Here is a 19275-nt window from a genome sequence, read left to right on the forward strand (position 1 = left end):
GAAAGAGGTTTCAGATCACATCGTGGGTTCAGGACTTCTACAGATTTCATAAAGGACAGCTAGCAAATCTGGCAAGTGTAAGTTAAATGATATCTTTGAGAAGGCTAATTTAAGAATATGGAAAACTCACTGAATCCAGAATTAGCCAAGCATTTTAATCTTAAGAACTTTCCCTTGAGCGTGTTTACATATTACGGGACACAATGAAAACAATTAATTTTATAGGAAACACATTTATTATTGATCATCTCAATTCAAAAATACTCATTCTTTCTTAGGGCTGGTCCATTGTATTCTGTCTCTTTAAAGACATTAAATAATCAAAACTGTGAGCAACATTTTTAATAATAGTACACAGACACTTCTGTGAGACAAACAAGAAGGAGTTCCTAACAACGAAACATGGTCTCCAGAACTTGCTATTAAAACAGAGAAAGCATTTCCAATGACAAGCTGTAGGCACCCATGGATAAAACCTAACAGCACATACTGGAACATGGGTAAGAAGTTCTCGGACCCACCCTCACTCTGAGGCTCCGCTGGGATGGCACCAGCACGCTCTGTGAGAGGGGCTGACGGACACTTTCACTCCGCCTGCAGATGGGTCCTTTGGGAGTCACGTTACCTAAATTCCCCCAAACCTACTGCTTTTTTAATTTCTTGTCCACATAACTATGACCAGAGGTTTCTAGGAGAAGATAAGAGCAGGAAGTATTTAGCTTTGACTTTTGAGCAGATGCAACACCAGCTCTTCATCCTCTGCTAAAGACAGGCCCGTATCCAAAGGCTCTAAGACTTCCCACTTGACCTTCTTTCTGTTACGACTTGTGAGTCCTGTGTCCTCCACGTCACTGTTGTTCCTTTTCCTCATTCCCTGCTTCTTCTTGGTATCACTGGTAAGAACAAACCCAGGTTTACTTTATAAATAAATAAATTCATTACTATGAAATCACATACTTAAAATAGAATAAAGTTACCAATAACAGACAGTTGGTAAAGTGGTATTGTTATTTAGGAGGGAAAGAAACTGTTAACAACTTCAGGATACCTATTACATAAGTAAGTACTTCCCATCAGGGGATGGGAATAGAGAGCCCATCATGCCCTGGGCACCATGCAGGGGAGTCTACACACCGTCTCACTCAATCTTCACAGTAATTCCAGGGAGCTAGCCATAGCTTAGCCACAGCTTGAGGACCCCGAGAGGTCCACGGTATGGTGCAGACTGCTCCAAGCTGTGCTTGTGCTGCCTCATCATACTGCCTCTATTTCAAGTCAGATTCCCCTTTAGTCAGTGGGTAACAGATAGCAGGATACCAGGCACTAATTCTATTATCTGTTGCATTAACTTGTGATATATACAGATCATGAGTAAAACAGAATTTGAAATGTTAAATTACAAATTAGTTAAGACAGCAAATGAATTCCCCATTTAAAATCTGTATCTAAGGCCCACACATGGTCTTAAGAAAGCATAAATATTATTGCCATATTCCATATACACCTGGTACATAGACTATAAAATCAAGCTAATTTCTGAAGACAGCAGCAATCACTTGACACAGTAAAAATAAAAAAGCAAAACATCCTCATAGCATTTTAAGATACCATCATGTTCAAAGATGACCCAATTAATTATACAAAGTTAAAACAAAATAAAAATACCATCTATTAGCAATGGCAGTAGCAACTGTTTATTAAAGGCTCACTAAGGGTCTGGCACTGTGCTCCATCTTCTACACAGCTTACATTTATCTTCATGAAAATCCTTGGTATGGGAAGCATTAACCTCATTCTACAATGAAGTTAGAGAGGTTGAGTAATTGGACCCACATTATACACATGGGATTCACATCCAGATCTGAATGGCTCTGAATTCAGCCCAGAGCCAGGCTAGTAAAAGTTTGAGTTTGAGTTGACTGGTTTCAGTCAACATGTGGAGGACAGTCATGGAAAGAATTAGCTGTGGAAAGAGCACTGGTTTGACATCGACGCAGTCACATCTTGGCCAGTGAACTAATACTTCTAAGCTTCAGTTTCTTTATCTGAAAGATGGGGATTATATCATTTATTTAGCAGAATTGCTATAAGAATTAAATAAAGTTATATAACTGCAAGAACATACTAGTTCTCAATACGTGTTAGCTGCCTATAAACTCCACCTTCTTAAATAAACTCTTACATTGATGTTACATAATAAACAAGGGGGGAAAAAATCATCACAGAATTATACTATGACCCAAGCATATGGTGTATTCCAAACGAAAACTGCTCAAGTTTCAATAGACTCTGTTATTCCTTAGGAAGACAACTGGATATCAAAGAGAATCTGCCTAAGAAGCACATCTATTTATGACTAGCTTGAAGCAAAACTGTAAATAATGTATACATTCACTCCCATAAATGTCCAATGCTCTGCTCAGCAGCGTTACTTCTCACTACTAGAGGAAAGACAAACTGGACAACACTATGAGGTCACCTACAAATAACTGCATTTTTAAATAGTACCTGGAAAGATGAGCATGAAAGTGCTCCCTGTAGTGGGACTTCAGTCAGCAAAGGAATTCTTAGTGGAAAAGGGCTTTCATAAAAAGTATTGAGCCTTAATCTGTGTTGGGGACCAAATAAGCCAATAGGGTACTTTACAGTTTGGATATCTAGGGGACAGAGGTGTTGGGCCCAACCCCCACCTCACCTGCCTAATTAAGTTACAAAGGGCTGTGCTTCAGTACTCCAGTACTCGTCCTGCCTGCCCATGTTTCCCAGAAGGACTGGAAACTAGTTACTTCTTTGTTTAAAGTTAAGATGGTGAAGGCCCTGGCAGGTTGGCTCAGCGGTAGAGCGTTGGCCTGGCGTGCGGGCGACCCGGGTTCGATTCCCGGCCAAGGCACATAGGAGAAGCGCCCATTTGCTTCTTCACACCCCCCTCCTTCCTCTCTGTCTCTCTCTTCCCCTCCCGCAGCCAAGGCTCCATTGGAGCAAAGATGGGCCGGGTGCTGGGGATGGCTCCTTGGCCTCTGCCCCAGGCGCTAGAGTGGCTCTGGTCGCGGCAGAGCGATGCCCCAGAGGGGCAGAGCATCACCCCCTGGTGGGCAGAGCGTCGCCCCTGGTGGGCGTGCTGGGTGGATCCCGGTCGGCGTATGCGGGAGTCTGTCTGACTGTCTCTCCCCGTTTCCAGCTTCAGAAAGATACAAAATAAATAAATAAATAAATAAATAAATAAATAAATAAATAAATAAAGTTAAGGTGGTGGTGGGTTTTCTGCACCTGGTGGTTTCTTGTGTTGCCTTGGAAATGTGATTGAATTGCTAATGGCCCACCTTCCCCAGAAAATAAAGACAGATGTCTTTCTGGGGGGCAGCCATGGTTTTGTGGCTTGGCCAGGACAGTAGTGACTGTTGGCAAGGAGCTGTGACACCCTCCAAACCCATCCTGTATGTATCTTTAAGTCTCTATTTTTCATCCAATTTCGTATCATTTCCTGCTTGAGACCCTGGAATAGACTTGTCGCGCGGGTGGCGGCAAATCTGCTTGACCCTGGCCAGTTCTGTGCCACGTCTACTGGTCTAGAGTGCCAGGACTTGTAATATTTTTGCCTTGCCTGTACTTCAAGTGCAGTTCAGAGCAGCTCATCAGAAGAATTCTAATTAGTGGGCTTTCTAATGCATCCTTTATTAACATGCTGCTGCACATTATATTTCCTGCAGAAAATAGGTGGTTCAGATTATAAAAGGAAGATGGGAAATTAATGTAGCCCAAATATCTCCACAATTAGCAGCTTTGCTGCTTTGTGGACCAGTTCAAATTCTAGAAAGGTATTTTATACTTCTTTACACAGAAAATAAGTGGTGATTTCCATAACAAAATTATTAAGAAAAAAAATACATCTTATGGAAAATTCACCCAAAAGGGGGGATGATGTAATGAATCTAGAGAACATCTAGTAAGCAGAGAGCAAAATACGGTCATGTCTTGGTTTATTCAGAACAGACCTCTTCTAAATGGTGCAGCACTAGAGAGTGACTGCAACAACATGTGAACAACACGTTTCCCGCTCATTCCCCCTCCCAACAACACTGGCATCTATCCAGACAACTGAACCTTTGTGGGAGATGGGGGATCCAGACTATATGTCTAGGGACCTGGAAGGAGTTCTATTCAGATGTGTGTTGGGTAATAAACACCCAAAACCTTGGTCCTAACTGAGTCCTGCAATGTCCCATGAACTGGCTTCAGCCTCTCTTGGCTGTGGGAGACCACTGTCTTAGACAATCACCCACAAACAAGAAAGTCTTTGTGGTAGTTCTGGTTTCCAGTGGAGAAGCGCCAGCAACAGGGAGCAAAAATATGTGTTTGGATTCATTGGAGAGAGGAAGAGGAACAGTGCGACTTTACCTATACCCCCCCCTCCCCAAAGCAGCGCAGTTCAGGGCCAAGAGAGGTTTTCTTGGCCTGTAATTTTTCCTATGGAGAAAAGTAAGAGCATGTAAGTGAGTACCCAGCTTCCCTAGCTGTATAATGCTACCAGAGGTCCATTTCTCTCTCACCCCAGCCACAGTGAGCAGATGATGGAGTGAGAATGAGGCTAGAAGAGCAGCAAATAGACTTCTCTGAGGGAACTGAAAGATTGAGGACCCTATTAACTGCATCCAACAAGAAGCCCACCCATGAACCACTGAAGATGCCTCACTCATGGATCCCTCCAACTGGCCTGTGGGCACCCCTAGCACTCTGGATGCCTTGCCTACACCTCCCCATCCCTAGTGGCCAGCTCCCTGTGTGGTATTCTGAAAGCTGTGGAGAGAGTGAGCTTTGGCAGATGACCAGTGAGCATGTGAAGATAGCCAACCCAAATCTGTACACCAAGGAGAGAAAAACTTTCAGCTTTAGTGTTACCCTTGGGAAAGCAAAAGGGAAGGGGTTGAGACTCAGTCTGGTGTGTTGCATAATTGAGAGAAAGCATATGAGCTTAAAAATTCTTGCATAAGAGGGGACAGGAAGTATGGACCTAACAGACATATACAGAAAATTCCACCCAACAGCACCAGAATAATTATTTTCTCAAGCACATATGAAACACTCTTCAGAATAGAGCATATGATATGTCACTAATAAGTGTTAGATAACTGAAGACTGAAATCATACCAAGTATCTTTTCTGACCACAGAGTATAAAACTAGATATTATTAACAGTTAGAGGAGCAGCAAGATGGTGATGGAGTAGGTGGATGTACCAACTTCCACCTCCTAGAACCAAAGTGAATTACAACTTAATTTTAAGAACCAACATCTGGCCCTGGCTGGTTGGCTCAGTGGTAGAGCATCGGCCTGGCGTGTAGGAGCCCTGTGTTCGATTCCCAGCCAGGGCACATAAGAAAAGCGCCCATCTGCTTCTCCACCCCTCCCCCTCTCCTTCCTCTGTCTCTCTCTTCCCCTCCCACAGCCAAGGCTCCATTGGAGCAAAAAATGGCCTAGGCGCTGGGAATGGCTCCTTGGCCTCTGCCCCAGGTGCTAGAGTGCCTCTGGTCGTGACAGAGTGACACCCCGGATGGGCAGAGCATCGCCCCCTGGTGGGCGTGCCAGGTGGATCCCGGTTGGGCGCATGCGGGAGTCTGTCTGACTGCCTCCCTGTTTCCAGTTTCAGAAAAATACAAAAAAAAATAAAAATAAAAAAAAGAACCAACATCTGGAAAAACCAACTTTGGACTAAACTAAGAGGACTCTTTAACCAAGGAACACTGAAGAAGCCACACTGAGACTGGTAGGAAAAGCGGAAATGTGGAGAGGGCTGCCCAGCTTCCAGGAGCAAACAGCAGCCCGAGAGACTTGTGTGGCGGGAAGTGAGTTTAGCAAAGAGAAGAGGGTACTGGGCCCCAGAAATAAAGCCCCAGCCTGCAGCCCCAGAGCCTAGAAGAGGTGTACGGACAGTATTTAGCTGCAAAACAAGCTAGGATACTGTTTGTGAGAAAGAGAGAGATTTCTCAAACCCAGTATTCTTCTATAAGGGACCGCGCAGAAAACCTCTTTCACAACCATTCACCCGGGACTCCAGGGGACAAGGAGAGATGAGAGGACCGGAGCAGTGGGAAGAGAGTGTAATCTAGGAGGCACAAGGAGAAAAACTTTGAGGGATAGCCACCCTAACCCCTGGGCTGAGTCACCCCCCAAATCTAAAGTGAGTATTTCCCCTGGAAACAGCAATACCAGCAAAGGGAAGCAGGACACCAGACAAACAAGCTCTCCCACAGCACTCAGAGCAGAGTCACTTTTAGAAGGAGGGAGCCATCAGGAATACAGTATTGAGTGCTGAGGTCTGAGATGCATTGCCCCCACCCACACTGCTGAGGGCTAGGAGGAAGAAAGGCGGAAGTGGGACATCTAAGTGAGGTCCCGTTGGCAGGGGTGGAAGCCCGGCGGGCCACGACTGAGACCCAGCATGAGCTCAGTCCCACCTGGCGGGGGCAGAACGGAGGCATGAAAGCGGTTCCACCTGGCTACCCACTGGGTGAGCAAGAGCGGTCCTGCCTGCAATGCTGCCCACAGGGGCAAGGCAAAAGCCAGGCAAATGCTGGAGAATCGGTGTTAGGCCGCAGCTGAGCAGGGGTGTGCAGCTCCACCTGGGAGCCGGTGCTTGCAGCCTGGCCCGCAAGGGCAGCCCCACCACTGGGGGCAGGAAAAAAGCCGGGAAACAGGCAGAGACACACAGTTGAGTGAGGGTGCGCAGTACCGCCCCTGAAGCGGGGTCCTCCAGTGCATGAGCACAGCCCAGCCTGCAGGGTGGGGTGAAACCTGGAAATGGGCAGAGACCCATGGCTGAGCATAGGTATGCAGCCCCACCATGGTGCCAAGGCTTGCGGCCCCAGCACGGAGCACAGTCCCACCTGAGGGAGCAAGGTGAAGGCGAGGCCAGCCAAGACTTGTAGCCTTGGCACATGAACACAGCCCCGCCTGTGAAGAGGCGGAAACCACAGCAAATGCCGCAGCGAGCCAGCACTGGCAATGCCCATACCCAAATGCCTTTGGCAGCAGCAGAGGGGGTGGTGGGCCTGCAGACAGACCACACCTAGGGAATACAGAGGCCACACCCATTGGACTCCAGTGGCCACACCCTTCTTATACACAGACAGAATGGGAAGGCAGAGAAATGCAACCCAGATGAATCAAGAGAAATCCCCAGAAAAGGACATAAACGAGTCAGATATAAACAAATTAGCAGATGCAGAGTTTAAAATAATGATTGTTAGTATGCTCAAAGATCTTAGAACAGCAATAGATGGACATAACAAGCACCTAAATAAAGAAACAGCAAATATAAAAAAGGACATTGAAATAATAAGAATCAGTCAGAAATGACAAATACAATATCAGAAATGAAGACTACAATGGAAGGAATTAAAAACAGGATGGATGAAGCTGAGGATCAAATCAGCAAGTTAGAAGACAAGATAAAGGCGGCACAGAAGCAGAGCAACAAAAAGTAAAAAGACTCAAAAAGTGTAAGAAAACTTTAATGGAGCTCTGTGACAACATGAAGAGAAATAACATCTGCATCATCGGGGTTCCTGAAGAAGAGAAAGAACAAGGGATAGAGATTTTGTTCAATCAAATCATAGATGAAAACTTCCCTAAACTGATGCAGAAAAAAGTCAGACAAGTTCAAGAAGCACAGAGAACTCCATTAAAGAAAAACCCAAAGAAATCCACACCATGACACATCATAATTAAAATACCAAAGCTATGAGATAAAGAGAAAATATTAAAAGCTGCTAGAGAAAAAAAGACTATCACCTACAAAGGAGCCCCCATAAGGATGATATCTGACTTCTCAACAGAAACACTTCAGGCCAGAAGGGAATAGCCAGAAATATTTAAAGTAATGCAGAACAAGAGCCTACAACCAAGACAACTTTATCCAGCAAGGCTATCATTTAAAATTGAAGGAGAAATAAAAAGTTTCCCAGACAAAAACTCAAAGAATTCACTACAACCAAACCAGTGCTGCAAGAAATGTTAAGGCGGCCTGTTGTAAAAAGAATAAAGTAAAAGAGGAAGATACCTTTGAAGAATAAAATGGCAATGAACAACTATATATCAATAATAATCTTAAATGTAAATGGATTAAATGACCCAATCAGAAGACATAGGGTAGCTGTGTGGATAAGAAACAGGACTCACACATAAGCTGTCTACAAGAGACACATCTCAAAATAAAAGATACACATAGACTAAAGGTAAAAGGATGGAAAAAAATATTTCCCGAAAATGGAAATGAAAAAATAGCTGGGGTAGCAATACTTGTATCAGACAAAATAGACTTTAAAGCAAAGGCTATAATAAGAGATAAAGAAGGTCACTACATAATGATAAAGGGAGCAATCCAACAGGAAGATGTAACCATTATAAATATCTACATACCTAATATAGGAGCACCTAAATATATAAAGGAGACTTTGATGTTATAAAGGGCAAGATCAACAGCAATACTATAATAGTAGGGAATTTAAATACCCCACTAACATCACTAGATAGATCCTCAAGAAAAAAATTAACAAAGAAAGAGTAGACTTAAAGGACACACTGGATCAACTTGATTTAATAGATATCTTCAGAACTTTTCACCCTAAAGCAGCAGAATATACATTCTTTTCAAGTGCTCATAGTACATTCTCTAGGATAGACCACATGTTAGGGCACAAAAGTGGTCTCAACAAATTTAAGGAGACTGAAATCATATTAAGCATTTTCTCTGATCACAATGGCATAAAACTAAAAATCAAACACAACAGAAAAACTGAAAAGCACTCAAACACTTGGAAACTAAATAGGATGTTATTAAATAATGAATGGGTTAACAATGAGATCAAAGAAGAAATAAAGAACTTCGTAGAAATGAAAGATTATGAGCATAGAACTCAAAATACATGGGACACAGCAAAAGCAGTTCTAAGAGGAAAGTGCAGAGCATTACAGGCATACCTTCAGAAGCTAAAAAAAGCTCAAATAAACAACTTAATCCTGCATCTAAAAGAACTAGAAAAAGAACAACAACTAAAGCCCAGAGGTATAGAAGGAAGGAAATAATAAAGCTCAGAGCAGAAATAACTGACATAGAGGCTAAAAAAACAATACAGAGGATCAATGAAACCAGGAGCTGGTTCTTTGAAAAGGTAAACAAGATCGATGAACCTTTAACCAGACTCACCAAGAAAAAAGAGACAGGACTCAAATAAATAAAATTAGAAATGAGAGAGAAGATGTAACAACGGACACAACAGAAATACAAAGGAATGTAAGAAAATACTATGAAGAACTTATGCCAAAAACTTAGACAACCTAGATGAAATGGACAAATTCCTTGAAACATATAATCTTTTAAAACTCAATCAGGAAGAATCAGAAAACCTAAACAGACCGATTTCAACAAATGAGATCGAAACAGTTATCAAAATACTCCCAAAAAACAAAAGCCTGGTGCCAGATGGCTTCACTGGTGAATTCTACCAAATATTCAAAGAAGAACTAACTCTTATCCTTCTCAACCTTTTTCAAAAAATTCAAGAGAAAAATAAGATTTCCAAGCTCCTTTTATGAGGCGAGCATAATTCTGATTCCAAAACCAGGCAAACACAACACAAAGAAAGAAAATTATAGGCCAATATCCCTGATGAATTTAGATGCTAACATCCCAACAAAGTATTAGCAAAGCGGATCCAGCAGTACATGAAAAAAATCATACATCATGATCAAGTAGGATTTATTCTGGGAGGCAAGGATGGTACAATATTCGTAAACCAATCAATGTGATTCATCACATAAACAAAAGGAAGGAGAAAAACCACATGATAATTTCAATAGATGCAGAAAAAGCATTTGATAAAACCAAGCACCCATTCATGATCAAAACTCTCAGCAAAGTGGGAATACAGGGAACATACCTCAACATGATAAAGGCCATCTATGAAAAACCCACAGCCAACATCATAATTACTGTGCAAAAATTAAAAGCAATCCTCCTAAGATCAGGAACAAGACAGGGGTGCCCCCTTTCACCACTCTTAATCAACATAGTACTGGAAATCCTAGAAGAAGAAATAAAAGGCATCCAAATTGGAAATAAAGAAGTAAAACTATCATTATTTGCATATGATATGATACTATACAGAGAAAACCCTAAATTCTCAGTCAAAAAACTACTGGACCTGATAAATGAATTCAGCAAGGTGGCAGGATATAAAATTAATACACAGAAATCAGAAGCATTTTTATACACCAACAATAAACTGTCAGAAAGAGAAATTAAAGAAACAATCCCCTTTACTATTGCAACAAAAAAAATGAAGTACCTAGGAGTAAATTTAACCAAGGTTAAAAACTTGTACTCAGAAATTACAAAACATTGATAAAAGAAATCAAGGAAGACACAAACAAGTGGAAGCATACACCGTGCTCATGGTTAGGAAGAGCATCAAAATGTCTATACTACCCAAAGCAATTTATAAATTCAATGTAATACCAATTAAAATACCAATGACATACTTCAAAGATATAGAACATACATTCCAAAAATTTATACAAAACCAAAAGAGAACACGAATAGCCTCAGCAATCTTGAAAAAGAAGAATAAAGGGGGAGGTATCACACTTCCTGATATCAAGTTATACTACAAGGCCACTGTACTCAAAACAGCTTGGTATTGGCATAAGAACAGGCATATAGATCAATGGAACAGAACAGAGAACCCAGAAATAAACCCACACTTTTATGGACAATTGATATTTGACAAAGGAGGCAAGAGCATACAATGGAATAAAGAGAGTCTCTTTAACAAACGGTGTTGGGAAAATTGGATAGCTACCTGCAAAAAAATGAAACTAGACCACCAACTTACACCAGTCACAAAAATAAACTCAAAATGGATAAAAGACTTAAATGTAAGTCGTGAAACCATAAGCATCTTAGAAGAAAACATAGGCTGTAAACTCTCTGACATCTCTTGCAGCAATATATTTGCTGATTTATCTCCACGGGCAAGTGAAATAGAAGACAGGATAAACAAATGGGACTATATCAAACTAAAAAGCTTTTTCATGGCCAAAGACAATAAGGACAGAATAAAAAGACAAACTACACAATGGGAGAACATATTTGACAGTATGTCTGATAAGGGGTTAATAACCAAAATTTATAAAGAACTTGTAAAACTCAACACCAGGAAGATAAACAATCCAATCAAAAAATGGGAAAACAAAATGAATATAAACACTTCTCCAAAGAGGACATACAGATGGCCAATGGACAGATGTAAAAGTGTTCAACATCACTAATCATTAGAGAAATGCAAATTAAAACCACAATGAGATACTACCTCACACCAGTCAGAATGGCTCTCATTAACAAAACAACACATGATAGGTGCTAGCGAGGATGTGGAGAAAGGGGAACCCTCCTGCACTGCTGGTGGGCATGCAGACTGGTGCAGCCACTGTGAAAAACAGTATGGAGATTCCTCAAAAAATTAAAAATGGAACTGCCTTTTGACCCAGCCATTCCACTTTTAGGAACATATACCAAGAACACCATTTCACTGATACAAAAAAAGAAATGCACCCCCGTGTTTATGGCAGCATTGTTCACATTAGTGAAGATCTGGAAACAGCCCAAGTGTCCATCAGTGGACAGGTGGATTAAAAAGCAGTGATACATATATATAATATAATGGAATACTATGGGGCCATAAAAAAAATTATTACCTTTTGCAACAACATGGATGGACCTAGAAACTATTATGTTAAGTGAAATAAGCCAGGCAGAGAAAGAAAAATATCATATGACCTCACTCATTTGAGGAATCCAAGGAACAATGTGAACTGAGAACGGAATTATGCCTGAAGGGGAGGACAGAGCTGGTGGGATGGGGACAAGGGTTATGTTGAGGGAAATATGGGGGAGTGGGGATGCAATTGGGGCAATATAGAATCTATGTAAACACAATAAATTAAATTTAAAAAAATAACAGTAAGAAACTTGAAAATTCAAATAATGTGAGAATTAACACAGTCCTGAGCAATCAAAGGGTTCAAAATGGAATCAAAAGTGAAATAAAAAATATTTTGAAACAAATGATAAAGAAATCATAATATACCAAGATATATTGGATGCATCCAAGGAGTTCTAATAAGGCCATTTATAGTGATAAATGCCCACAGTAAGAAAAAAAATCCCAATGTAACCTCACTTTACATTTCAAGGAACACAAAAAGAATAAACTAAGCCTAAAATTACCAGCAGGAAGAAAATGACAAAGATCAGAGTAGAAATAAATGAAATAGGGACCAGAAAAATAATAGAAAAGGTCAACAAACTAGTTTATCCAAAAGATAAACAGAGTTGACAAGCCTTTAGCTAGACTAAAAAAAAAGAAAAGAAAGAGAGAGAGAAGACTCAAATAAATTCAGATATGAGAGAGGAAACATTGCAACTGATTACACAGATATACAAAAGATTGTAAGACACTATTATGAACTACGCCAACAAATATGAAAAAACTAGAAAAAAATGGATAAATTCCTAGAAACTTACAACCTACAAAGACTTAATCATGAAGAAATAAAAAATCTAGAGAGACCCATAATAAATAAGGTCACTGAATCAGTAATCAAAATGTCCTAACAAACAAAAGCCCAGAACCAGAGATGGCTTCACTGGTGAATTCTACTAAACACTTAAGAATAAAATTAACACCATTCCTTGTCAATCTTGTCAAGGACAACTTTACCCTACTACTAAAGTCATATAAGAAGACTATAAGAAAAGAAAACTACAGGCCAATATCCCTGATAAATATATTAATAGATGTAAAAATTCTCATCAAAATACTAGCAACCTAAATTCAATTGCACATTAAAAGGACCCTACATCATGATTAAGTGGGATTTAGCCGTAGGATGTAAGAACTGTTCAATATACCCAAATCAATTAATCTGATTCACCACATTAACAAAAATGAAAGTTTAAAATAATATGATCATCTCAGTGGATGTAGAAAACCCATCTGTGATTAAAAATCAATAAACTGAGTATAGAGGGAACTTGCCACAACATAATATATGTCTTATATGACAAGTCTTATATGACAATTAACATTATACTCAATGGCAAGATCAGTAACAAGAAAAGATACTACTCCCATTAAACATAGTAATGAATATCCCAGACAAAACAATTAGGCAAGAAAAAAAAATAAGGGGCATTCATATCAGAAAGGAAGAAGTAAAATTGTCATTCTTTGCTGATAAGATTCTTAGATACAGAACATACTAAAGATTCCACCAAAATCTGTTAGAATATATGAATTAAGAAAAATTGCAGGATATAAAAATTGGTAGTGTTTCTATATACACGGGTATATACTAACAGTGACTTATCTGAAAAAAAAAAGTATCTTATTCACAAAGCAACAAAAGCAGTAAAATCCTTAGAAATTAACCACAGAGGTGAAAGATCTGTACACTTACAACTATTATACTTTGATAATAGAAACTGAAAAAGACACAAATAGATATCCTATGTTCATGAATCAGAAGAATAGTTAAAATGGCAATACTACCCAAAGTCATCTATAGAGTCAATGCAATCTCTATCAAAATTCCAACATTTGCAGAGAAATATATTTTTTTAAATCCTAAAACTTGTATGTAGCCACAAAAGATCCCAAATAGCCAAAGTGATTCTGAGAAAGAAGAAAAAAGCTGAAGGCATCATACATCCTGATCTCAAACTACATTATAGTTGCATTAGTAAAAACAATATCATGAACAATATGATGCTGGTATAAAAGCAGACACACAGACCAAAAGGACAGAATTGAGAGACCAGAAATAAACTCTCGCATATATAGTCAAATAATATTTGACAGGAGAGCCAAGAATATTCAATGGGGAAAAAGATAATCTCTTTATTTGGAAATCCCTCTTTCTATTTTACAACTATCTAAATCCTCCCTATCCTTCAGACCCCAGTTCAACCATCACTTCATTCTCAAGGAGTCTATCTTACACGATCCACCACTTTCTAAACTGTGCTTGTTCCATGGCACTCATTCTGAATGCTATCACAGAATAGAGCTCCTCTTTGTGCCTTGTCTTTAGCTTTTAGATGTCTGGGGCTGTTTGTCATCTTCAGCTATAAAGATAAGCTGAATAAGTCATTCAATGAATGTCTGCTCATCTGAGTGGTAGAAATCATGACCCTGCTGGGGTTGCTCTCAGCCCTAAGAACCACTGTTACTGCATTGAGGAAGGCAATGTTTCAACAAACTTTGCTTCTAATTCTATTTCCAACAAATCACCGAGAGAACATTACTCTGCCACCCCGGCCCAGCACAGTCCAGTCTGTGAGTACGCAGGCTCCTGTCTGCTAACCAATCCTCTGTTTTCAATAGGATAAGTTCCTGGGGTTCTAAATTTTGGCTTTGCATATGTTTTTCAAAATTATATAAATGGTCATATTATGGCTAAATTCAGTACTCGTTTTCCCCAACAAATGACTTCTACTGAGTTAACACCCAGACAGGAGACAGTTAAAATCTTACCATTAACATAGCTTCCCAACAAGATGTAATGGAAAGTCATCTAAATTTTAAGTACCTGAATGTTGGCTACTATTTCCTTGATTATATCATCTTAGCTTCCTCTTCTTCTGTCCATTACTTAAGTGTCCATGTTTCTAGGTTGCATCCTTGACCCTCTACTATTCTCATTTTACATATTCATTCTGAGTATTCTCCTGAAGTTCAGTATTTCAAGCATCTTCCATTATGCTAATGACTTTAAAAACTGGCATCTTTAGCCTAGAGTTCCTTCCTCACCACATCAACAAATGCAACCAGCAACTAGATTTATATAATTAGCAAAATCTCTGGTAGGTGAAGGTTCTCCACAACAATTGTGGAACTTTTATTAAAATTAAGTATATTATTATTAGTCTTCAGACAAGAAACCCTAGCTTTGAGAGGTTGGAAGAAAATTCCTCAAAGGGCAGCCCCATTTATAAGGAAAGGCTCTGCTAAGTTGGAATTTCATGTTTGGTAGAACAGGATTTTACCCCATATACAATCAAAATTTTAAAAACCACCTATTTTATTGTCAGGGTCTACTGTATTTAAAAAATTAAAAAACAGCTTTCTTAAAACTATAAAAATTCTAACAGAATGGCTAAAATCTAAAACACTGGCAACACCGAATACTAGCAAGCATGTGGAGCAACAAGAACTCTCATTCATTGCTGGTGGGAATGCAAAATGGTGCAGCCACTTTGGAAGATAGTTTCGCAATTTCTTATAAAACTAAATATCATATATTTTCATACAATCCAGCAATCATAGTCCTTTTACTATATTTACCCAAAGAAGCTAAAAACTTATGTCTAACAGAAAAACCTGCACATGAATGTTTACAGCAGCTTTACCTGTAAGATGTCTTTCAATAGATGAATGGATAAACAAACTGTAGCACATTCACACAATGAAATATTATTCAGTGATAAAAAGAAATGAGCTTTCTGGACATGAAAAGACAGAGAGGAACTTTGAAAGCATATTGCTAAGTGAAAGAAGCCAACCTGAAAAGGCTACAATCTATGTAATTCCAACTATAGTATATTCTAGAAAAGCAAAACTATGACTATAGTAGAAAGACAGTGTTTGCCAGGGGTTGGGTGGCAGGGAGAGGAAAGGGTGGGGAGAAAAGGAGGGAGGGATAAATGGATGGCCACAGGAGATTTTTAGGGCACTCAAATTATTCTGTATGATATTGTAATGGCAGATACATATTGTAAATGTGTCAAAACTCATAAAATATACAATATAAATAATAAACCCTAATATAAACTATAGACTGACTAATAATTATATGTCAGTGTGGGTTCATTAACGATAGCAAATGGTAGCAACATGTTGAAACAGGAAAGGCTGGAGGTGGGGTAAAGAGTATATGGAAACTATTTTTCATTCAATTTTCACTGTGAAATCTAAAATTGCTTTAAAAAAGTCTATTAAAAAGATTTATGGAGTTCAGAAGGGTTGATATACTGTCAACAAATTATAACCATTAAGCATAAAAACACATTAGTGTTTTCTCCTCTTATCCTCAAAGACTATCTCTTTTATTATTTTATTATTTATTTTTTAGCGAGAGAGAGAGAGAGAGAGAGAGAGAGAGAGAGAGAGAGAGAGAGAGACACACAAAGACAGACAGGAAAGGAGAGAGATAAGAAGCATCAACTTGGGCCCTGGCCGGTTGGCTCAGCGGTAGAGCGTCGGCCTAGCGTGCGGAGGACCCGGGTTCGATTCCCGGCCAGGGCACACAGGAGAAGTGCCCATTTGCTTCTCCACCCCTCCGCCGCGCTTTCCTCTCTGTCTCTCTCTTCCCCTCCCGCAGCCAAGGCTCCATTGGAGCAAAGATGGCCCGGGTGCTGGGGATGGCTCTGTGGCCTCTGCCTCAGGCGCTGGAGTGGCCCTGGTCGCGGCATGGCGACGCCCAGGATGGGCAGAGCATCGCCCCCTGGTGGGCAGAGCGTCGCCCCTGGTGGGCGTGCCGGGTGGATCCCGGTTGGGCGCATGCGGGAGTCTGTCTGACTGTCTCTCCCTGTTTCCAGCTTCAGAAAAATGAAAAAAAAAAATAAAAAAATAAAAAAAATAAAAAAGAAGCATCAACTTGTAATTGTGGCACTTCAGTTGTTCATTGATTGCTTTCTCATATCTGCCTTGACCGTGGGGCTTCAATCTGAGCCAGTGACCCCTTGCTCAAGCCAGCAACCTTTGGGCTCAAACCAGCTATCCTGGGCTCAAGCCAGTGACCTTGCGCTTCAAGCCAGCCACTTCTGGACTCAAGCCAGTGACCACGGGGTCAAGTCTATGATTCCATGCTCGAGCTGGCAAGCCCGTGCTAAAGCTGGTGAGCCTGCACTCAAGCTAGATGAGTCAGAACTCAAGCCTGTGACCTCAGGTTTTGAACCTGGGTCCTCAGCATGCCAGGTCAACGTTCTATCCACTGTGCCACCACCTGGGTCATGTGACATACTACTTTAATTCATAACCTAAATTATGTCTCCAGCTTTCAATTGGAGTACTCAAAGCATCTCAACTTCACTCTCCTGTTCTCATAAACTTCATGCTGGTATATGCCTTTCTAATGAGTTGTCACTTGTAGACTAGAATAGCAGCTGTTTCTTACCCTTGTCACCTTCCATGAAGCCAGCTAGCATCACCAACGGATAGACAAATGATTAAAGGATGATGAGATGACAAAGAACTAAGAAATCGTTTCTGGCAGGAGTATACATAATTGTATAGTCATGATTATGCTGTTAGGGCAAATCTGTAAATTTCAATAAATGTGAAAGAATTTCACGGTTAGAACGTTAGGATAAATTTTTCCTTCTTTACTTAAAAAGGCTTTCAATAATTCTTCAGATTTCAACTCAAAGAGGTTTTACTAACCACCTCATATAAAGTGAACTCTGCCAATTCCTCTCATGATCCTACACTTACCCAGCTCATGGCACTTATCACCACCTCTTTTCTACTTGTTTTCTTTCTTTCTGGTCAGTCTCCCTCAGCAGAGTGTGAGCCTGAAGAGGGCTTGGACCTAGTCTCTCTTTTGCTCCATGCCTGGCACACAGAGCCTTCTGTTTACTGAATGCCTGAAGTCAGGACTGCTGAAGGGGAACAGATGGGGGAAAGGCATATCCCACACTTCAATTTGGTGATATGGACTCTCCACTCATATTTTGAATAGGATATATTACACGATGTTAATTTAACTATATATCATTCATCATTCCAACCTAGTCTGTAAGATGTTTTGGCAGACTTTTAAATAGAAGGCCTGTCAGGTGGCATGCCTAAGACTTAATGAATGATTCTAATGAGGAAGACAATGGAAAGGAGATTTCTTTTTTTTTTTTTTATATAAGTTTTTATTAATGTTAATGGGGTGACATCAATAGATCAGGGTACATATATTCAAAGAAAACATGTCCAGATTATCTTGTCATTCACTAATGTTGCATACCTATCACCCGAAGTCAGATTGTCCACCATCACCTTTTATCTAGTTTTCTTTGTGCCCCTCCCCCTCCCCCTCTCCTCCTTCCCTCCAGCGCCCTCCCTCCCCCCCACCCCCGCTAACCACCACACTCTTGTCCGAGTCTCTTAGTCTCGTTTTTATGTCCCACCAAAGTATGGAATCATGTAGTTCTTGTTTTTTTCTGATTTACTAATTTCACTCTGTATAATGTTATCAAGATCCCACCATTTTGTTGTAAATGATCCGATGTCATCATTTCTTATGGCTGAGTAGTATTCACTGTGCCACATCTTCTTTATCCAGTCTTCTACTGAAGGGCTTTTTGGTTGTTTCCATGTTTTGGCCACTGTGAACAATGCTGCAATGAACATGGGGCTGCATGTGTCTTTACGTATCAATGTTTCTGAGTTTTTGGGGTATATACCCAGTAGAGGGATTGCTGGGTCATAAGGTAGTTCTATTTTCAGCTTTTTTGAGGAACCACCATACTTTCTTCCATAATGGTTGCACTACTTTACATTCCCACCAACAGTGAATGAGGGTTCCTTTTTCTCCATAGCCTCTCCAGCATTTGCTATTAACTATTATTGTTGATAATAGCTAATCTAACAGGTGTGAGGTGGTATCACATTGTAGTTTTGATTTGCATTTCTCTAATAACTAATAAAAATGAGCATCTCTTCATATATCTGTTGGCCAACTGTATTTCTTCCTGGGAGAAGTGTCTGTTCATGTCCTCTTCCCATTTTTTAATTGGATTGTTTATTTGTTGTTGAGTTTTATAAGTTCTTTGTAAATTTTGGATATTAGGCCTTTATCTAAGCTGTTGTTTGAAATTTTAATTTCCCATTTAGTTGGCTGTCTGTTTATTTTGTTGTCAGTTTCTCTTGCTGAGCAAAAACTTTTTAGTCTGATGTAGTCCCATTCATTTATCTTTGCCTTCACTTCTCTTTCCTTTGCAGTCAAATTCATAAAATGCTCTTTAAAACCCAGGTTCATGAGTTTAGTACCTATGTCTTCTTCTATATACCTTATTGTTTCAAGTCTTATATTTAGGTCTTTGATCCATTTTGAATTAATTTTAGTACAAGGGGACAAGCTGTAGTCGAGTTTCATTCTTTTGCATGTGGCTTTCCAGTTTTCCCAGCACCATTTGTTGAAGAGGCTTTCTTTTCTCCATTATGTGTT

At 40.0% G+C, this 19275-nt stretch overlaps 1 protein-coding gene across 1 annotated transcript in view; it reads right to left on the reverse strand.

Annotated features, from left to right (window-relative positions):
- Nucleotides 1-213: 213 nt before the first annotated feature.
- Nucleotides 214-19275, reverse strand: part of DDX10 (DEAD-box helicase 10) — a 338420-nt gene continuing 319358 nt past the window's right edge. The window contains exon 18 of the mRNA XM_066247305.1: nt 214-893. Coding sequence (XP_066103402.1) covers nt 716-893 — 178 coding nt within the window. The 3' untranslated portion in view covers nt 214-715. The remainder of the gene's footprint in view (nt 894-19275) is intronic.

Source organism: Saccopteryx bilineata, chromosome 1, assembly GCF_036850765.1.
Source record: "Saccopteryx bilineata isolate mSacBil1 chromosome 1, mSacBil1_pri_phased_curated, whole genome shotgun sequence".
Classification (NCBI taxonomy): domain Eukaryota; kingdom Metazoa; phylum Chordata; class Mammalia; order Chiroptera; family Emballonuridae; genus Saccopteryx; species Saccopteryx bilineata.